We start from the raw sequence: 23,368 nt of genomic DNA, 5'->3' as shown, positions 1-23,368 counted from the left end.
ACAATGCATGCAAAATGTATTCCAAGAATTATTGTAAATTTTTAGTGTTTTTCTAATAAATTTTGTGTATTTCCTTATTAATAATAAATATGTTTCTTTATATTCTGTACCGACTTCATATATCATCATATTTTCATAATAATTGCTTTGGCAAGAAGTTTATTTGCATAAACTTATATATTTTTTTTATATTTAGGCAACATTTATATTACACAATATTCAAATATCAATTTCACATTTAATTTGACGGAAAATTTTATTATGCGGGATTTATTTTTTAAAGCGGAAATACCAACAAAAAATATGAAAACTGCACACATCTCCCAAACTGTAAGTAATTAGACCTAAATAACCATTACAAATTGAAAAAAAATAAAATTTTGATCTATATGTGTCAAATTTAACATAATGTTCTATTTATAAAGATAACCCTGATTGAAAACTTTAAACTTCATAATTATATATTTTTTATTTGAAATGTATTAATTGATACAGGGGACATATTTTTTATGCTTGAAGCAACGATAAAATCTGTATCTTGTTACCATGTACAAGATATTTGATATTTCCGATTATGCAAAAAATTATGAATACGTTCATATCCTCCTTACATAGATTTAATATTTCATCAAAGTAGGTATTAAATTCAACGAGAAATTGAAAAATGCAATAATATTCAGGATGTTCCAAGTTAAGTAGTACTCAGAAGAAATGGGACACCCTGTATAATTGAAGATAATTTAAAAAATTGAATTCATTAATATTACCAGAGCTACCGAAGAATTATCTTAAGAGTGAATAGTTCAAAAAGTTTTTGTCACAATTTCAAGCACTTACCATACCGTTCGCATTCATTGATGTCCTTACAATTTTTTTCATCGATATTATGGTAACCTGTGGGACAACGGCACGTTGGACCTGACGGAAGTTGTACACATTCATGTGAGCAGTTATGTTCTGCACAGGATGTCTTCAAAGAACACATAGGTCCTTCATCGGATTTGTCAAGACAGTCGTTATGACCGTTACAAGTCATGTGTAAATCGATGCATGTTTTATTGTCGGAGCAAAGGAATTTGTGCTCATCCATGTTACACTTTTGGATATCGAAATGGTGTTCTGTAAATAAAAATGTGTTCGTTAGGATACAGTGGAAATCCTACAAAATATTTTATGTTGTTATGAACCTTAAAGACTGGTTAACAGTAACATATAGTTTGATAAAAATTATCATAAAATGCTAGAACGGTAAACATTTTTAACGATAACTCTCGCTGACATTAACAGCGCTTGTCCCCGTAACTACGAAAATACAGTTTTCCAAAAACGGACTTATGTTTTCACCTTTACTAATGATCGTAATAAGGATTAACAAATTTTACTAGTTTATTCTCTCTCTTTTGAATGAAAAGAGCTTCACAATAATGTAAAACGTTGTACAGTACTCAACTGTTAAAGTGTTTAACATTTTCACATGAATAATTGAACCCGCTATCGATCGATTTAACTTCCCTGCTCTCATGTTAAACCCTATATGGAGGTATTATAAATGTAATATACTATATGCTATCTATATACTCTTTTTATAAAAATTGCTATTTCATTTATTAATATGGCTATTATCAATTATTATTAAATAATATTCCACCACTGAAAGGGTCCCAGGTACTTTTATAAAAAAAAAATTATAGACTTCTGACAAAATATAACAATAATTTTTTCAAAATTTATATTCAGGTTACAACAAAATAGAATTTTTTTTTCATATGTATGCCCATTCCTAAGAAAACTATATTTATTAAGAATGTTTCATAATTAATAACTGAATTAAAAAATACATTCAGGATGACCAATTTTAATTTTTTAATTTAAAAAAATATGTTTTAAAGAAAATCTAGTCCAAATCGATTAATAAATACCTACAACTTTTATTAGGCTGTTCAGATTTGAAAGGGGATACAGGTGTCCTGCTAAAAAAATAAATGTCTTACCACAATCCTGCTCATCGCTTTTATCATTGCAATCATTGTGCCCATCACATATCCACTCCTTCGGTATACAATGACCATTATTGCACTTGAAACCATCACAAACAATTTTAGAAGTACATCCTATTCCTTCATCGGAATGATCTGCACAATCTACTTCTCCATTGCAGACAAAATCCTTTGGTATGCATAACTTTTTATCCGTGCACTGCCACTGACTTTTTTCACACGTCACCGGTTTGGAAATCTAAAAAAATTGATCATGAATAATTAACCGAAGGAAGGGAATAAGGGCTTATACCTGGCCGGAACATTTTAATTCATCAGAAAAATCGCCACAATCGTCTTCTCCATCACAGACAAAAGATTTGCTAATACATCGTTTATTCTTACAACGGAAGAAGACCGGTTCTTTACAAAGTATCAGATCTGCAAAAAAAATGCCAATGATTTATTTCAGACTAAAGATTTATATACGACAATGGTGAAAAATATGGATCTATTTAAAAAATACTAAATAAAAGATAGATAAAACTATGTTTGAAAATTAACAGGGTGTCATATATATGTAAAGGAATTTTGAAGAATCTATTCCTCAATCGATATTTACATTAATACAGTCACAGAAGCTAAAAAATGTTGCAAAACGCTAAATTAAAAATAAAGGTATCTGTTTAAATAATTTAAACTTTTAGGGAATTTTAGATTTACATTTTTGATTAAAGGCGTATGTCCCGATTTTTTCTGTTTACTGGATCCACTTCACTATCCACTATGTCATATTTTTCTTATTTTTAAAAATATTCGGAACATACCCATAAGTGACACATTTATTTTATTCATCTTCGCTAACATGCACAACAAATCCATAGTCGATTTTAAGAACTCCTAAAATATCTGCCCCCTCCTTCAGACCTTTCAGATAAAGAATTAGCCAATTAACCGAAATGCGAATCCCCTGAGACGTAATATTTGGCAAATATTATCTATTCGATGTTAACGTATATGGAGACCTAAATATCTGTACCCTGACAGACCAAATCAGCGGGTCTTTTCTGACAGATCTGGATGGTGGAATAAATATCTTAAAAATCCTCTTCATCTGTGGGCTCATAATTGTTTCTGAACAATAAAGCATTCGTGTATGTTATATTTTTATAAAACATATTCCACTTTTAAATTATACAATATACATATAATATGCTCTTTGACACAAAGCTCCGTGTAACATTGAATTACACTCACAATATCTAGCAACATCCGCAGTAAATTATAATTATATAGAAAAATAAAAATTATCCATCGAAATACATATTATAATTGAAATTAAAAATAAAACATACCTGTGGTATTGAATTAATTGAAATGTACAGGGTGATTCGCTATATTTTGACCTCTATTTAACTTTTTTGTTTGAAGAGTTATAAAAAAATGTAAAATACAAAAGTTGCACGATTTTTTATGAATTTTTCGAAAATCACATTTGAAAAACAAATAAAGTCCAAACAAAATTTCCGCAGATGTTAACTTTGTAATTTAAATGGAACATCCTGTAAATTTTTACATATTTGGATAGAACGTTCCCTGTCGAGCATAGTCATATAGAGTTTTTTGGGTCCATCTCTAACAATAAGCGAGATACTATTAAAAAAAGGAAATAATGTTTTTTATTAAAAAAATAAACACTTCTGCATAACATTGTCCATGAGTAATTAGGCCTCTCACGGCCTAATTAGTGAGATTTAGTTAAAATACCTGTACACATTTAGGACTATATCAATGTGCAATATGTTAAAATATATTACAAAAATCTGTAAATCCTTACGTAATTGGAAAAAAGACATTAATGCCTGAAAGAGGTCTAACAATTACAAGATATCTTATTTTCTTAATAAAAAAACCTTCTTTCCTTTTTTAATAGTATCTCGCTTATTGTTAGAGATAGACCCAACAAACCCTATATGACTATGCTCGACAGAGAACGTTCTATCAAAATATGTAAAAATATACAGGGTGTTCCATTTAAATTAACAAAGTTAACATCCGCGGCCATTTTGTTTGGACTTCATTTGTTTTTCAAATGTCATTTTCAAAAATTCATAAAAAATCGTGCAACTTTCGTATTTTACATTTTTTTATACCTCTTAAAACAAAAAAGTTAATGGGGGGGTCAAAAAATAGTGAATCACCCTGTACAATTTCAAAGAAATCTTCTCTTTTTTAGTTTCTAAAATCATCTTTGACAAAAATAAACTAGTGTAATGAACCACAATAGATAAGTTGACCTATTTCGGCATTTCAAGGACTGCTTTTTCAAATGACTTCCTTTTTAAAATGGGAATTGATATCTGAATATTTATGATATTAAATTACATTTAAAATTCAAGACTTACAAAACGAAAAGTCAAATTTTTTAACGGTAATGCCAAAAATGTGACAGCCTGTTGAGATTGATATAAATTATTGCTGTTATTGCAGCCTATTCAATTCTAAAGTACTGATTTACCCTTTTAAATAATTTACTTTTTAAATATAAATTATTTGTATTAGCTTTTGTAATTATACTTTATTTTAAAAGGTTATAATTTTTTAAATAATTATTAATTAATATGGGTAAGATAACATGTTTGCTAGATATCATAGGTATAATTCATTGCTGGACAGGACTTTAGTCCGTAGAGTAGTAGTACAATATCTTTAATTTTTTATGAAAAGCTTGACATCAGTAACTTTATAGCTTACCAATTTGTGAAATTAGAATTGTTGGAAAATTTTTAGACTTTATTTGGATTTAGTGAATATCATTTGAAGTAAAAGTATACAATTTTGAAAAAAAAATAAATGGGAATTATAAAGAAATTTTGAGAATAGAACAGAATAGCATAATAAATTTTCACTAGTAAAGGACAAAGTATAGTGAAAATTAAGTAAATCTGAAAATTAATTACAACTTAAAAAATTAATTACAGAATTTTCAGTAAAATATTTTCAATACTTTTTTATTTGTTTATAAAGAAATTTGTTGTTATACGTTCTAACATTAATGCAAAGTTAAAGTGATTTCCTGTATCGAAACGTGGTTTTGGTATTTGCAAATACAGACACGTACGATTCAAATAAGCTGTCTGTGATATAACTAATTTTTGGGAAAATTTTTTGGATAGAGTAAGTAGACCAAATTCCAACAAAAAATATACTTAGTAATGTAGATCTCATTGAGTACTGCATGGAAAAAAAAATTAATTAACCCATAGGTACTATCTAAAATATAAGAATGGCGCTGTTAAAAATGTAACACTCCATAGAGGCAAAAAGAAAAAAATGTCGCAAGAATTATCAATAAAAAAATGTTGTACTTACATACATACTTATTTTAAAATTTCATTTCATTTAATATTTTCATTCTAAACGATCTCATATACGGTATCAAAGGTTTAATGTTGGTTACAACTGAATGAAGATAACTTATATTAAGAAAAAAAATTAAATAAAAGTAAAAAAAGCTTAAAATGCTTACCACATGAGTCCTCATCGGATCCATCCCCACAATCATTATTTTCATTGCACCTTAAAGAAGTGGGAACACAATTACCATTTCTACAAGCAAACTGATTTGCCGTGCAGTTATTTTTTGAAAATTCCCAAAGGGAATCCAAAAATGCAGAGGTAGTTGCAACTACCACAAGCAGGAGTATAACTGTTACCATTCTACAATAATAATTTCTGTAAGTTTTATTCTTGCATTTATAAAATACTTTGCATGTAAAAAACTTACCTTTTGTACATTTAAAACTATGAAAAATTGAGAGTGTAGTGAACACTATAAGGTTTAAGGTGGAAAAGAATCAAAGTATCTTTCAACTTGGAATTTGGTTTTTCAGTAACCATTTATCAGACACTTTTTGTGGTGGACATATTTTTTGTTGGACTTGAAAACAAAGCAGATACTGGTTGACCCAAATTGAAACCATCAGAATATTTATTTATACATATATGTATTTAATTTTAACATCAATTTTTATGTTGTTTTCAGTTATGCAATTTTTTTATAAAATTAAATTACTTAAACACAAATATTGTCGAAAAAATATATACTTTTTGGGGGAGCCTCAACAAATTGCCAGGAGAAATTATAAATGCTAGGGGGAGTTTTTAGAGGTATTAGTCAAAGAGCTGACGACGAATTTAGGGAATGTATTTTAGGCAAGTTGAAATAGTAAAAAAATAGTATTTCATCAATGGGTGAATCTGGAATCGTGAGTCAGGCAGAGCGTTTGTGGTTATTTTGCTACTGCGCAACATGTGACATTTGCAAAAAAATATCTGTTAGGCAATTTTTTTAATCTTTCATTTTATATAACCCAGAAACAAAAATCCCAGACTATTTTGTCCGTTTGAAAGTACGACCTGACCCCCCAAATATGTTTAATTAATATACGCAAAAAATATACTTTAGGCATTCTAAAATTTTTATAGCATGTTTATTAACTAATATTGAAAATACGTGTAAATTGCCAGACAAATTGAATGGTTTTTAATAACACCCTGATGCAAATAAAGATTTTAAATGAATGCGACAAAAAGTGTTGTGCGTAGCCACAGGTACGAGAGATTTGTTTATCGAGACATGCCGGCAGCTGACGGGGCCCTGGCTACTCGGGCTGTGATTGGTTGTTGAAAGACCACGTGATTCGAGTTTACCACATGGCTCGGGCTCTATATACACAACAGAATATTTTGGAGTAGTTTATTTTTTTGATAAATTAACAGATAAATAATAAATTAGTAAATAATAATGTTTGCAACAACTCTAATGAAATAGTAAAATTCAATAAATTAATAAATTTTATTATTTTAAAAAAAAATTAAAATGTGATGAAAATCCATTGAAAAATTAGATATTCTAAACAAAGCATTTTGTAATTATTCAATAATTTTTTTTATATCCAACTTTTATTAAAATATTATTAATTTCTACAATTGAAGTAAATTTTTAACGTCAATTGACGTCAGGTTAATAGAAAATATCGATACAAATATATTAGTTTCATAATAAGGATATTGTCGATAAAATTGTTTTAGCAAATAATTATAAAAATACTCACTAATTGATTAATTTAACTCTTAACGGTGATGAATTTATAATTTTGTTTCATTCTTCCTCTTCATTGCTCTCCGATGATTCGCTGCCTGGCAGATCGTCTTCAACGTCTGACAGACTGTCTTCACTGTCTAACAGACTGTCTTCACTCTTTCTTTTTTGTAGCGTTCATTTAAAATCTTTATATGCATTATTAAAATTTTTTTTATATTTTCAATATTAATTAATAAATATAGTACAAAAATTTTAGAATGGCTAAAGTATATTTTTTTGCATATATTAATTAAATATATTCGGGAGGTCGGGTCATACTTTCAAACGAACAAAATAGTCTGGGATTTTTATTTCTGGGTTATATGAATGCTAAAATAAAAGATTAAAAAAAATCCAAGTCATTGGATATTTTTTTTGGTTTATTTTTTTGCAAATGTCACATACTGCATAGTAGCGAAATAACCGCAAACGCTCTGCCTGACATGATTCACCCCTTGATAAAATACTGTTTTTTATTATTTCAACAAACCTAAAATACATTCCCTAAATTCGTCGTCAGCTTTCTCCGACTGTATGAAAGACTAGAACTAGACTAGACCAGGAGACTAGATGGGAGACTAGAATGAAATAAAGGCAAAGTTAGTTGTCTAAATCTATTTTTAATAACTAAAGAGGATATTTACATATATCTACTAAAGATCATTATCTTAAATAAAAACTCATTCCAGCATAACTTTTCTCAAACCACTTTATTTATAATAGAATTTAAAAATTAATAACCATCTCGTGATAGAAATAATGGATTTTCAAAAAATAAGTTCTAATTTTTTTTCTACATTAAAATTAAAAATATTGAATGTTTTTATTAATTTTCTAGGTTCAAGAAAATTGCTCTAGGAATTAATAGTACGTTTATACATTTGGCATAGTTACATTTAATTTCTAAAAAAATATTAAGTAAATTTTACTTACACATCATAATCCAAAATTGTGAATGAATACTATACAGGGTGTCTCATAATTAGCTGCCAACCCTGAACAGGCCGATTCTATGATCAAAACTAAGTAAAAAAGTTCATATGAACATGGGTCCTGAAATGTTTCCTAAAGGCACAGGGACCCATTGAAGAGGGAGGAATGGAAATCATTTTTTTGCAATATCTCTCAATCGCGTTGTGATAAATGAATGAAATTTGGTATACACAGCTAAATTTTGATGAGCAATTTGATGGACTAATCCATTTATTTCCACAAGGTCCATTGGGGTGGGTACGGGGGGGCCCTTGGTACTTTGCGTGTGTAACTTTTTCATCTTTGACTTTTTAACAAATTGGACAGCAAATTCCGTTTTCCCGAACTGTTTTACGTTAAAAAGGTACTCTTGTTTCAAATCGTTATCTTTAACGGTTTCTGAGAAAATCGCTCTTGAATTAATCCCACTTTGGTCAATTTCATAGTAATTTAAACAAAAAAAAATATTTTGTTTCAATTTAATCTAGTTTTAATAAAAAAATAATAATAAAAAATTAAATTAAATAAAAATTAATCCTTTAAATGGAAAAGAGAGGAAAGGAAAATTATTATTATTATTTTTTGTTTAAATTACTATGAAATTGACCAAAGTGGGATTAATTCAAGAGCGATTTTCTCAGAAACCGTTAAAGATAACGATTTGAAACAAGAGTACCTTTTTAACGTAAAACAGTTCGGGAAAACGGAATTTGCTGTCCAATTTGTTAAAAAGTCAAAGATGAAAAAGTTACACACGCAAAGTACCAAGGGCCCCCCCGTACCCACCCCAATGGACCTTGTGGAAATAAATGGATTAGTTCATCAAATTGCTCATCAAAATTTAGCTGTGTATACCAAATTTCATTCATTTATCACAACGCGATTGAGAGATATTGCAAAAAAATTGATTTCCATTCCTCCCTCTTCAATGGGTCCCTGTGCCCTTAGGAAGCATTTCTGGACCCATGTTCATATGAACTTTTTTACTTAGTTTTGATCATAGAATCGGCCTGTTCAGGGTTGGCAGCTAATTATGAGACACCCTGTATATTGTATGTGCTTTTACACGAATTCTAGTCTATTTGCCACTATAGTATATCCCAGATCTATGTTTTCATCATAATTCATTTTTGAAAATGTAATAATCCCTAAATGAATATACTCGTCTTTGGCCGTTTCTTTTTTTATTTAATTCAGATGATTATATTTCTTACTTCGAATTTTGTTTTTAACAATTTATGAACAAACATTGCAATTAACATTTTCAATAAAGTATTATGAAAAGTAAGTGAGTTAGCGTTTAACATATGTTGTAATGTAGACATAAAAATGTGCATGTTTTTATGAGTGGTGCTTTAAAAAAACAAACCATTCCTTCATTATTTTTATACAGGTCCGCATTACTCCGATTATGTTCATAATAAACAAAATTAACAAAGCAAACCTTAAAAATACAAGGTGCTGTGCTGTCCACAGACAAAATAGTAGAATTTTCAGACATTCTAACATTCACCGACCAAAAATAAGATAAAAAAGTTCATATGAAGGTAGGAAGTCTGTAATTGCTCCCTTTTCAATATATACGATGTAATAATTTTTACAATTTTTTAGTTTTCGCTATTTGCCGACTGGTTAAACTACGAGTCTCGCAACAGTACTACTACGGTTTGACCAAAAGCTATTCAACATATCACATAAAAAAGTGATCACGCTTTGACGTCACATTTTGGTTAATACCATCCAAACAGTTAAGGCAAAAAAAATCACGAGATCAAAATGTTAACACATAAAACAAAGGAGTGTCTTTCCTTGAGAGTTGAAAAAATAAACGAACATCGCCCTGTATGCCGAAAACGAACATTCACAATTTTCTCGGTGAAGCACCTTGTATCGTATCATATATTTATAGATATCACCAAATAACGTAATCTAATTTTAACTATTTTGAAAATACCTTACCTGTCCTTCCTAAATATATCTATCATTATATACATCATTTTTAACAACTAAGAATAATCGAACAAATATCAACATGCCATATCACACAGATAAAATAAATGACTGAGAACTAAACAGGGAAAAATTCAATTGCACTTTCTGCCATTTCTTTACTGCCACATTTATCATAGACACTTTTAATGTCTTATTTATTAGTACATGGAATAAAGACGAGTCAGAGGAGATTGAGAAGTGCTAGAACCGAACTGTTTTAATTTTTCTACTTGCAGGAAACGTACGTTTTCGATAAGCATTAAATTTTTGTCACTTCCCTACATCTATTACATTCAGTAATGCTCTAGAGCCTAGATATATACCTTAAAGGAATTAGTTACATTAATACATGAATTATCACATTATTTTAGGTAAATTCTATTCTTAATCGCGACTCTTCTAATTTTTATAGTGCGGTTTGAGTGGGCTGAGCGTCACTAGTTGAGGGAGAGTTAACGTTTCCGCTGATCGTGGTCACATGGCTGCCAATACTCAATGCGGCCACCTTGGCACGTTGATAGGCACTGAGAGTGTTTTGCCCCAGACACCTTAAAAAAACGTCAAGAGGTAACAAAACCCAATGTGATGACAAAATAAAACGCAAAATATGGTTAAAGAAATACTCGACAACAAAATTAATTAGGAAGAAAACTTTTTTTAATATAATTAAGAGAAATTTGTATATAGTAGATCTTAGTTTCGATATACAGCCTGTTACAAATTCACTTCTCACTACAGGGATCTCGAAAACGGTAAGAGATACAAACTAGCTTAAATAGTGGCAAAGTTGCGTAATCAGGCGACCAACATTATGTCTCTAAAAAATCAAGGCTAACATGATTAATTTTTTCGAAATATTTGAAAAAAACCAAAATTTTGTTTTGTTTCATTTCAGCCTTGTTTAAGCTGATATTGAAAAAAGAAGAACACTTTCTCATGGCCACTTTTTGCCTTCTATCAAATGGAATAATGAATTTTTATATGTAACGTTTCGTCTCTCCTGGAACATCATCAACTCTATTTTTTTAAATACGACCCTAGAAATTTTATTACAATTTTTGCAAGTCTTCATGGCTCCCAATACTGTACTGCCTCAGCCCGAACCAGATTGAGACATTTCGTCTCGAAAAATTCATCTTCAGTGTATTCATTTCAAATTTATCTTAATTTTTTATTTAGATTTCTTTGTTTATTGAATTATGGTACACTGTAAGTATCGTTAGACCTTGTGAAATCGATCTAGTTATTTAAACTATTACCACCACGCATTAAAATAAAAAATTATTAGGGTTTTATTCCCGTGTCCATAGTTATTTGTAGGCTTCTCGAGTGCTCAAAATTCAAACAAATTCCGATCTATTTTTTTCAGGATATTCATACAAATACATCTGACATGTTCTTTTACAGTTGCGGTTACAGATATAATAAATTTTGGTAATATTACGCTGATCTTCATTTTCAACCTTTGCCAAAACGAAAATGTTTTTGAACATTTACTGAAATTTTTTAAAGAATAATATTCAGTTGGCATTTTGGTTGTTTATATGCATTTTTAAGAATTAATTTGTCATAATAAAATTAAAATTATAATGTTTTAATTTTGACGCAACAACTTATCGAGTTATGTAAGACTAAGTGATCGTAATAGTTAACAATAATAAATGTTTTATTGTAACGTGTGGTGGTAATAATTTAAATAACTAGATGGATTTCACAAGGTCTAACGACACTTACAGTGTATGATAATTCAATAAATAAAGAAATCGAAATAAAAAATTTAGATAAATTTGGAACGAATACACTGAAGATGAATTTTTCGAGACGAAACGTCTGAATCTGATTCGGGCAGTACAGTATTGGGGATCATGAAGGCTTGCAAAAAATGTAATAAAATTTCTAGGGTCGTATTTAAAAAATTGAAGTTGATGATGGTCCTGGTGAGACGAAACGTTACATATAAAAATTGATTATGCCATTCGATAGAGGGCAAAAAGTGGCCATGAGAAAGTGTTCTTCTTTTTTCAATATCACCTCAAACAAGGCTGAAACGAAACAAAAAGGGATTTCTAAAATTTCGTTTTTTTCCAATATTTCGAAAACTAATCATGTTAGCCTCGATTTTTTAGAGGCATAATGTTGGTCCCCTGATTACTCAACTTTGCCCCCATTTAAGCTACTTCGTACCGCTTAGTTTCCAAGATCCCTGTAGTGAGAAATGAATTTGTAACAGCCTGTATATAGGGCCGAATTTAAAAATTTGTTTTTGATTATATTTTTACAGCAAAATTCCAACACAAACATTCTTCAAATGGAACTCAATAAATCTATTGTGAGGAAATAGCTCTATCATACAGGGTGTTGCTAAAATAGCATCAACTTCAGTCGCAATTTTTTAATAGTACACCCCGTATATTGCACAACTATAAAGATACAAAATCTTTCAATTTATGTGTCATAGTGTATGAATATTTTTATAAAAAATTTAAATAATATACTATACTCAAGTCGTCATATTTTTTTTATGTCAATACAGATAAAGTGCCGAACATACACAAAATTTCAGTGTTAAAAAATTTATAGTTTTTGCATGATTTATTAATATTAACTAATATTGTAGTAGGTACTACTATTTGTAAGTAAAACTAATTATTTTCAATGTTTTATTAAATGTGCATAATAAAAAATAAATAAATATACTTATATCAACTGACAGATTTGAAATATTTCTTAAAATCATTTCAAGGTTTTAATAAAAAGCACTATGTTTTTAAAGCACTGTGTTTAGTTTGTATAAATTTTAATAGATTACACAAAAATATACAGTGGGCCATTTAAAAACATATTTTTGGCCAGCATTTTGATATAAAACTTTTAAATTAAATTAAATTTTTAAATATCACTAACAAAATCTTCAACTTACCTAATACATATGTAGACCACAAGAAGAGCAACGCTGGCACTGAGCATACGGATGTAAGAATTGTTGAACAGCTGGATCACGATCCATGCCCCAGCCACTGTTACACACATACACGTTACTATAACCGCCGTACTTCCCCAGTGATGAGCCGTGAATCCCCTGTCCCATTTCACTTCGCTACTCCTGCAGATGTCGTACTCGTATTTGCAAACCTTGCATCTCAAGGGTTCGCTGCTTGCCGACGAGCTTTCAATTAGCCACCTGCGAGAACAGATAAATCCAATTAATTATAAAATACTTATGGGTAAAAGCTGAATTGATTTGTTGTTTACTTGTGTTTAAGTTATTCTGTAGCAAATAAATACAAATAGTTGTAAACAGCTAAAATCAATTTGCAAAAAATAAAAATACATAAAATTTATAACATTGGAAAATTAATCAAATGATAAATAGTAATTAGTTAGTAAAAATACATATATAATAATTTTAAATGAAATATAAAAATGGAAGAATACAAAATTATGTACAGGGTAGGAAAGTACCGATGGTCTATCTGAAGTTACGTGAGAGCGATAAAGTAAGACATAGAAATCCATGCGATAGAGAAGGATGGCTATAATGAAGGCCTCTCATAGTCATCGCCCGTTTCGCCCTTCCACAAATAAGATCCACTTCTTATTTGTGGAAGGGCGAAATGGGCGTTGACTATTAAACGCCTTCATTATAGCCATCCTTGTTTATCACATGGATTTCTATGGCTTACTTTATCGCTCTCACGTAACTTCTGATAGACCATCGGTACTTTCCTACACTGTATGCTTTCTAATGAGTATTGGCATATTTTACAAATCCAAAGAGAAATGAAAAATCATAAAATATCAATATATTCAGCAGGATTAAAAATAAAAATAGTGAAAAAGACACCCGTACTCCACAATTATTAATTAACATCTAAATCTAGGGCGGATCTCCAGATCCGGACAGCGGAAGGTAAAATACTGGACCACCAAAAATTTTTTGAAAGTATAAATTACTCATATAAATTATTTAAAAAATATTTTTTTACGTTTGAGTGCCACACTTATCATTTTTTCTAGTATTTTACAATTGTGCGACTGATTTGAATTCTTAATGGTTAGTAAGCAGATTAAATTTGAGTGCAAATTAAAATAAAAACTTTGTAAGAAATATGATTTTCTTTTCTGGACCTCATGAAAAACTTTCAAAAGTATCTGGACCCCACCTAATATTACTTGCCAACCCCTGATCTACGGACCCTAAAATCTAAGTACACAAGGTTAAAAAATTTATAACACAGTAAATTCAGGGTTGGGGGCTTTTCATTACTGCTTTTTATAACTACATGAAGACCAAAATCTGTTAAATCTGAATACTTTGATCATGAAAACCTAGCACCTAGGTACAGTGCATGTTAAATAAATTGGGGACTTTCTGTGACAGATCTTGATGACATCAGGAGGACCATGCATTGAAATCTTCTCTATGTCTTACTCGTGTCAGCACATTTTTTGTCGTACTGTGAGACTAGGTTGTAGGCTCATTGGTTAAAATTTTCTAAGTTCAATATTATTCGATAATTCTGAACTACTAGAATAACATTAACCACTTTGAATCAAAACAAACCTAAGATTGTTTTGTAGTGCCATATACACCAGATTTTTAAAAACTTGCAGTTTAGGTTTCAGGTTCTTGTGATCAAGGTATTCAGGTTTCATGGTTTACTGTTTCCCAATGGTCGCCAAAAATTAATTAATAATTGTGGAATACCAGTGCATTTTTGACTATTTTTGGGTCTTATCTTCATGAATACATTGATATTTCGAAAATTCAAAAAGATTTTTCACTCCTCTTCTGCCAATATGGTACCATACATGGCCGCCGTATTGGATTTCAAAAATATGCCGCTGCGCATTAGAAAGTGTATGAAATAAGGAAGATTAAGATCAAACATCTTTGTATGTTGCTTCAACTTTTTGACAGGGAGGGGTAAATATGACGTGGAACTTCTCATACACATCACTTTCGACAGTCACTTAGAATTTATTACTTGAGACGAGATATATTTTGTATAATTAAATTAAATTCGTTGCTGTTTCTCTATAAAGCTATGAGAATAGGGTGACATATAGTGATATTATCGTACAAAGCGATTCTATACACAATACATTTGTGATGATTCGATAACCACTTACCTTCTAAGACATTCATGATGTACGCTAGACACATCTCCGGTGCAGTCACATGGCTGAATAAGAGGCTCCGTTTTGTCTCCATCGTAGCAAATCCAGCATTCCCTCTTGTCCAAGAACGCCTCATTGTCACCGCAGACAGGAATTTGCTGTTCCCCGGGAGAACTATCCACGCTCTTGGACTGATCTAATTTGGCCAACAGTTTCCGGGGGTTCAAAATCCACAATTCAGAAGGCTGCATGCAGTTCCAGAGAACGGCAGGGAACCATATGGCGACACCGATCTCGACCACGCGGAATATTATATCGTGAAGATTGCGCGAATTAATTGGCACTTTAGCCTTCCAGAATTCGGAAAGGGTTTCGGAGAAAAGAAAGCCGGCGATGATGATCAACATCAACGCCTGGCTCAACAGGCCGATGCGAGACTGGTGCAACTGGGATATGTTTATTTGAGGTCTTAAGTCTGCTTCATTTTGCAGTGGTTCTGTTTCGTAAGTATTACTCGCAAGCTGGAAAGGTTTGGCTACAAAGCCTCCACGAACCTAAAATTATTTTTGGAGATGCTTTAAAAACTATCAAAACTCTGTACAAATATCTCGTTTAGTAATAATGACAAAATATTTTAATAGTAATGACGTATATAGAAACGAAACTGTGCTACTTCAAACGGGTATAACTTTAAAACCACATCCACATTTTTTAGTAGGACTGGAATCGATAAAGTAGTCGCCTCAAAAATTTCATAAATTAACATTAATAAACGGTCACATTCATTTGTCAGCCCATACGGGGGGATGAAATGAGGTGAACTTCGTCAAAACTTACTTAATTATAAAGTGCCTTTGAGTTTTTATTTTACCATTAACAGGAAATAGGTAATTACATTAAAAAACAGTCACACATTTATTCGTCAACTTGTATGAGGGATGAAATGTGAAATTCATAAAAAAATTCGTTGAATAGTTTTAATGAGTTTTTATTTTGCCCCAATTGACAGCAAATAAGTAATTATCACGCATTAATTTGTCAGCCCATATAGTCGCGTCAATGAAGTCTTTTCCCCAGAAGACCTCAAGAACAGCTCCAATTTTAATGATTTTTTTTAAATTTTTGTTTTTTAATATTATTTAAGATCATAAGTTAATATTTACATAATAAAAATTGTTTTTTATGGATATGATAATGATGGAACTAAAGTGTCTGAGAGAAATCGTAGATATATAAGTAACACTTCAATTAATTATTTATTTGAAGAAGGCATGCCTCTAAATACAACTAAAGAGAAATTCTTGGGAAACGGCAAAAATAAAAATAGGTTTATTAATCTTCTCTGCAAAAAAAATGGCCTAAAATAATATTCAGTGGAGTCGAGCAGAAAGTGATGCGGATCGTTTAATTGTACAATCAGCTTTAAATTGTTCCTTTTATGATGTAGTTGTTGAAGCACAGGACATTAATGTGTAAGTGTTATTGATGGCTTTAGCACCTGATGATAAAGAAATGTTTTTCTAAAACCACTCAAAAATAATGTCTTGCAACAAGTATATTAGACAAAAACTATATTAATGAAATATTCAAATATTACAAAAAATCATTTCTTCTTCATTCATGCATTCACTGGACGTTATACTACATCCGCTTTTCACAATAAAGGGAAAAATAGTTTTATTAAAATTATTAATAATGATCAGCAGCTGAAACTTTCCTGCTTGAAGAACAAAGTGAAGAATACTTTTTAATGAAGGTATTAATTGTATTCTCAAAATGTATGGTGCCAAAGCTGCCAAAAGCTTGAATTAACTTCGGTACAAACATTTCATAGCATTAGCTTCAAAGGACAAAAGCATACAACTCAGTTTGTTACCTCCGACAGTGGATGAAACAAAACAACATATTAAAAGAGTTTACTTCCAAGTTCAACAATGGAAAAATAATGCTCTAATACCTCCTGAAGAATAAGGTTGGAAAATAGAAAACTACTTAAAACCAATAAAAATGACACAACCAGCAGCACCTATTAACGTTTTGAAAATCATATTTTGTTCTTGCAAAACAGGATGCGGGTCAGCGTGTGGCTGCAGAAAAAGTGGCCTTCATTGCTCACCTGCCTGTGTGATTTGCAGTGAAAGTGACTGCGACAATCACCCACCACTTGAAGAAGATGAAGCCTTCAATATGCAAAATAAAGATATATTAGATATAAATAAACCAGAAAATTTACATATTTAACGTATTATTTGTCATTTTGATGTACATAATAATTGTTTTCATCTGTTATTCCCTACAAGCATTTATAAAAAGTTTTTAATTTTATTAAGTTTTTTTAAGTTTATTTTTTTTATATAATAAAAATTTTCTAATTTACTTTCATATATTAATTATAGAATAAATATGTATGAAACTAGTATATTACACCACAAGGGCCGAAATTTGAATTTTCGGCCCTGCGCATCATGACGAGCAGGACCGAGATTTCAACTTTTGGCCAGTGTAGTGTATACGATTTTTCTTCATACCTCGGTCGAAAGTACATACTTTCGTCCCTAATAGCAGGGAGTATATGTTAAACTTTCGTCCCTGCTATTAGGGACGAAAGTACGTACTTTCGACCGAGGTATGAAGAAAACTGTTTTTTTTTATTTAAATATCTTACATGTTGTTTAAACAATATAAATAATTATGTCCCCACTTCAAAAGGTTTCTGATTTTAAATAATATAAAAAAAAACAAAAATTTAAAAAGAAAATCATCAAAATCGAAGCTGTTCTTGAGGACTTCCAAAGATTGCCTGTTTTAGGTATTCATTGAAGCGACTAATATGGGGGTATGGAATGATGTGAAATCTACAGGAAAGTAAATTTATAAAAAAACTCGTTACTGCATTATTTTGAGCCTTGAAACTATAATTTTGTGATGTGCAGATTTTGTAATATGTAGAAATTTATTAGTTACATTTAAGACTAATGACACTTTCATTATATATTTTTGTTAGTGGTTTGCCTTTTTTATATAACTTTGATTTAAACTGTATGGTAAATTTAATGAAAAAAAAAAAATGGTAGGAGAACGTGAAACGAAATGAAATAATCTTCTACATATTGAGCAAGCTTTGGAGAAACTGTCTCCGGTATTGATGGGTACATAATAGGCATATTGATTCTATCAGCAAAGATTTAATTTCTTTCCTATATACCAAAATATCTATTCTAGCAGTGAGTGGTTTTTGGTCAATTAATTGGGAAATAAAACAGATTACGTACACCCCACAGTTATATGTATCTGTTTGATTTATATGTACATAGTAGGTACATATGATTTAAATTTGGCATAACCAAAATGAAAAAAATTTCTTTTAAGGCTCAACTATTTAAGAAGGGAAAATAATTATTGTACTAATATAATTAAATAAATTATAGTACATACTTATCTTCATATGGTTCAAATTAATTTTAAAATTCAAATTTAAGTTTAAAATTAAAGGTAAAAAAACTGTATACCTAGTACTTCAAAATATTCGTGGATCTAAAATTGATAAAGAACACCTTTAACAGTATTGACATATCACCTTAATAGAAATCAAATTTTCAGTTAAAATGCTAGCAACACTGCTTAAGCATACTGATAAAAAATTTGCACATACCTTGAAGTACACTTCAACTCCATAGATAAGGAAAAAAACAACGATGATAAACATCAGAACAGCATAGCATCCGTTAAATAAGTGATGGTAAAAGCTAGGATCGTCTGGTGGGGGTTCTGCCAGTTGTGTAGTTATGAATTCCGCAAATAGTAAACTGTAACTTATTATGTTGAAAGTTATGAAGCCAAGGAACGATTTTGAGAGAAACTGTGGTTTTTCCCAACGAATCCCTTGTAAATGAAAAACCTAGCAAAAAAATAATATTAATAAATTAAATAGTTTCAATATATATTCAGTATATACTTCTGCCCAAAAACAAACAATAAGTGAGGCACTGGACATCAATAGTGGATAATAGGAGGATAACAAGCTCCGTGACCAGCCATATTCAAATGACTCCTGAAACAAACAATTCTTATTTCAACATAAGTGGAGACACTAAATGAGATGAAATTAAACAATAATTCTGAAATAGTGAGATATTTATTGTGTTATTACAATCGTTATATGAAAAATTGAAAAACAGTTCATAGTTCTTTGTTGAATTTCCCTCCTTATATCAGGTTTCCTATAAATTTTATAAGCAACATGCAGCAGTTATTCCAGGGTAACTAGAACATTGCATTTTATCACCTTTCTTGAAAAGTGGTACGAGAATAACTTAATTCCAATTCTTTGTCATTTTGTCCTCTGTATCCAAATTTATTGCAATTTATAAATCCATTCAATCCATTCATAATCCATTCATAAATTCAATTGGGTCAACTCTTCTCCACCATTTTTAAACTATTTTATCTTTTAGCTTTTTTGGCTGAATTATACCTATATTTTTCCATGTCAATACGATATTGTTTTTCCTTTTTTCTCTTTCTGTCTGCTCCAATTTGTATTCAATTTCTGATCATTCCCCACCAAATTTCCTCATTTTCCTTCTTCAGCTCGTTCAATATATCCTTTTTGATCTTCTTTAATTAGTTCTATTTCCACCTTTAGATCCTGTTTCATGACCTGAATTATATTTAATATTCTGTTTAGTTTATCTTCATTTCTTTTCTTTGTAGGCGTTCTTTGTATTCTTTTGCTTTTCCCAAACACCTCTGTTTCATCCTTACTGTCCAATCTTCTCCTTTTCATTTATCCATCCGTATAATACTCTTCGCTATCTGTTTGACTAGTTTCCATTTTCCGTGTGATATTTTTCTCTAAACCGGCCCTGTCTTTTCAGTCACAAACCAAACCTTATCTCTGTTGATAACGACGGATACCACGTAAAAAGCCAGAATCCGATAAACCCGTCGAAAATTTTACCCTTAACGATGTCCCGCTATTATCGACTATTTTACAATTATAATTTACCTTAATTTACATATCATTACCACTCTCTTATCTTAGATATATGCCTCGCTCACTTTTCTACACCAGTTCGGATTTTCCCAAATATTTCAATTTAATTAAGGAATTCTAAAATGCAAATCTATACTCCGAAGCAATATTTGTATGTAATGTATATTTATTGTAATTAGATGCAAATAGAAAATCAAAATATGTATGGATTCCTTAAAATAATATCTTTTAATAATCATAATACATAAGATGACATCCCGATCTTTAATAGTCATTCCAAACACATCAATAACGTTCAAGGTCATTACAGATTTATACGTTTCTGAATATTTATTTATCATTACTTTTTGAAAATATTTATTTAATATCTTCTCTTCATTAGTTATCAACTTTTGAAGAATTTTTTAATCAACCGAACAGAGATGCATTTCTAATAAAATTCCCATGACATCTAGAGAATTCCATGAACACAAAGCAATTTTTGTATATCATGCATACAGCGTTTTTGTTTAGAAATAAATGACAGAAGTATATGTTAGAAGATCTAATGTCAGATATATTTAAAAAAAACCTCACGACAATCTTTATCTCCGTATTCACATAATAGTTATTTACAAACACAAAGTAAACTTTAAATTTCAAAGTAAACAGTTATTTAGTTAATTTATGATTGTATGAATTAAAAATAAGCTAACAATTTAAAGAAGGCAAACTTGAATAAAAATGTTAATAAATGCTGGAAAATAAGATGACATTAAATGGTACGGTTTTTAGTATTAAAATTTATACTTACCGGAAAAATAAAATATGCCCCTCTGATTAAACTGGCAAGACAAATAACAAAGTAAATAACTTTCTGTGTGGTTATTTTGCAAGCTTTCAGAAATGTAGGGGCCTTGAGTTTTGTGTATTCCGCAATAATGCACATTATTAGTTGGATTGCACAAACTATACCAATGAAGAAAAATACTCCTCCTATGCCTGCATGGTATGGTAAGTTGGGTCCATCGCATAGTTCGCCAGTGAATCGAATATCGCACATACATGTACCATTGTAACACTCTCCTCTTCCAGAACAATCCCTAGTACAACTGGAGCTTAGTCCTGACATTATAAGCAGTTGTCGAATCATTCCTTTAGACTTTGTAGACCTGTATATAAAATTATTTTCAATATTTACATTGCTCAGAACAAAGGATGACCTACATAATGTATGCATTAAATAATTTACCTTAATAGGTCCTCAGTACTTTAGAATGTTTTAAATTTAGGTTCTCTGTCCAAAAGAAAAACAGAGGTATTTAAGAGATTGATAGGAGAAAAACATTGTATAACGTTATAACAAACATAAACATCTTATTGACTGACAAATAGAATGATCAATTCACCATACTCATACTCATTTTACTCATTGTCATTTTTGTGTTTGTGTGAATCGCAACACTATTCCTCATAATTCTCACTGCACTGTTCACTTCCTGAGCCTGAAGCCACTGATGTAGTAAACCTGAGACCACCGATTGGAGTGATTAGAGCTTTGCTTTGTTTCGCACTTTTTAACGAGTTTTATAACAATTTATTCATGCGCACTCTGCAAATACTTTTCGGTTTTTTCAAAACCACTTTTAATAGTTTTAATAAGATAAATCGATAAATCCTGTTTTCGTTTTTTTCAAAATCAGTTCTGGCCTGAGTTTGGAATTCTCAACATTTGTCCTGACAGATCGCCAGTTTTAAAATTAGGGAGTTATAATTTCATAATAATATTAATATGGATTCTGTTTTAAAGATAACAGATCGAAAAAATTAATACAATTTTACATTCCCTTTAAGAAATATTTTAATAATTTAGGAACCTACGTCAAACAGTTTATTAGGTGCTGAAGAAGTCCTTACAATCGATTTTAATATTAGAAATAAGCTGAAAACATTGTTGAAGCTAACGAATGGCGTTTTCGTTTTTGAGGAGTTCTGATTTAGTTCAGAATACATTTTAGTGCGCATACAGATCTGCGTCGATTGTGAAATATACCAGTAAAATAGCAATAGGTAAGAGGTAAGTAACTTGTATGCAGAAATGACATTAGTCCAGACGGTATATGTTTCAAACAGGAGATTTTTGGCTTTTTGGCTTTCAAATATCATTAGAAATGAAAATTTTTCTATGCGCATAAAAAAAACGTGGGCTGAACTTTTGGCAGCACAATATTTTGATAAAAAAATTTGAAAAATGTCATTTTTCTTCCTATTTAATTATGTATCTTTTCAAGAGTTAATTTTAGGCGAAAATGGAAAAGGAAAAAATGTTTGCAATTAAATTTTTTACAAAACACGTCTAGTTACAAATCGAATGAATCATGTTTATTATGGTAAAAATCGAAAAAATCGCATAAAATGGGGTTAAAAAACAATACTTTGTAGGGATTTTTTTTGGGGTATTTCAAATGGGTATAGGACCTTTATACTTGCTAAAAAAAACTTCATATTATGTAGAATTATCACACCAAATTTCATCAAAATCTGTTCGATAGATTTTGCATAATAATCTTGCAATAAAATCTAGATTTTGAAAAAAAAATTGCAAATTTTCAAAATTTTGCACAGCAAAAACCAAGGCCCGTAAATACTTGGAAGATTTAATCACATGTGAATCACATATAGAAGGGATCTCAAGCTTTCAAACTTCTTTTGAAAAATTCGAATTCGTCAATTAGGAGAGCTGTGGCGCTTGTTTAAACATTTGTCGAATTTTTGTACTTATAAACAATTAGAACTTTGTGAATACCTATTCAATCAAATCAAATTTTTTAAAGCAGGTTTTAAAAGTTCTTGGAAATACGCTTCTTAAAAAAAAACAGAACGATTGATCAATTGGTTACATAGTTATAGCCATGCACAGACCACCTAGACTGGCCGTATCTAATTCCAATGCAAGGGTACTATATATACTATATATATAGTAGTTATCTATTGTCTCTGGGTACTAGTGAATGTAAAATCCGGGGTAGTGGAGTGCGGAAGGCAATCTGATCGCGCGTGATCTGGGTTGGATATCGGAATACCGTAACGATAAACGCCAACGGTAACTGTCGCACATGCGCAATGCCCTCTCACGTGACTTTATCGTTTACGGTATTCTTAAAACCGATATGCAAAAACTCCCTA

The 23,368-nt window shown here is 30.5% G+C and overlaps 2 protein-coding genes across 2 annotated transcripts in view; both read right to left on the bottom strand.

Annotated features, from left to right (window-relative positions):
- The window catches only part of LOC108917709 (putative vitellogenin receptor), a 31,541-nt gene extending 25,767 nt beyond the window's left edge, over positions 1-5,774 (bottom strand). The window contains exons 1-5 of the mRNA XM_018724446.1: positions 5,764-5,774; positions 5,506-5,696; positions 2,290-2,417; positions 1,992-2,235; positions 838-1,119 (exon numbers count right to left, since the gene is read on the bottom strand). Coding sequence (XP_018579962.1) covers positions 838-1,119; positions 1,992-2,235; positions 2,290-2,417; positions 5,506-5,696; positions 5,764-5,774 — 856 coding nt within the window. The remainder of the gene's footprint in view (positions 1-837; positions 1,120-1,991; positions 2,236-2,289; positions 2,418-5,505; positions 5,697-5,763) is intronic.
- A 3,310-nt stretch (positions 5,775-9,084) lies between these two features.
- On the bottom strand, positions 9,085-21,631 carry LOC108917739. The gene is made up of 7 exons (XM_018724483.1): positions 21,435-21,631; positions 20,997-21,354; positions 19,163-19,258; positions 18,860-19,105; positions 15,220-15,761; positions 13,007-13,267; positions 9,085-10,634 (listed from the first exon to the last, which is right to left on the bottom strand). The coding sequence occupies exons 2-7, from the start codon at positions 21,333-21,335 to the stop codon at positions 10,493-10,495; spliced, it is 1,626 nt and encodes a 541-aa protein (XP_018579999.1). The 5' UTR covers positions 21,336-21,354; positions 21,435-21,631; the 3' UTR covers positions 9,085-10,492.
- Positions 21,632-23,368: the final 1,737 nt, after the last annotated feature.

Source organism: Anoplophora glabripennis, unplaced genomic scaffold (genome assembly GCF_000390285.2).
Source record: "Anoplophora glabripennis isolate ALB-LARVAE unplaced genomic scaffold, Agla_2.0 scaffold61, whole genome shotgun sequence".
Classification (NCBI taxonomy): Eukaryota; Metazoa; Arthropoda; class Insecta; order Coleoptera; family Cerambycidae; genus Anoplophora; species Anoplophora glabripennis.
Note: the sequence above shows the minus strand (reverse complement) of the source record. Positions and strands in the feature narration are given on the sequence as shown.

What these genes read in the sequence shown, in the direction of transcription:
- LOC108917739 (XM_018724483.1), bottom strand. Translation starts at nt 21,335, where the DNA reads ATGATTCGACAACTGCTTATAATGTCAGGACTAAGCTCCAGTTGTACT. An exon ending in GGGCATATTTTATTTTTCCG is followed by an intron (nt 19,259 to 20,996) that starts GTAAGTATAAAT and finishes TGTTTGTTTCAG; the next exon opens with GAGTCATTTGAATATGGCTG. An exon ending in GTGGTCTACATATGTATTAG is followed by an intron (nt 10,635 to 13,006) that starts GTAAGTTGAAGA and finishes CGTTTTTTTAAG; the next exon opens with GTGTCTGGGGCAAAACACTC.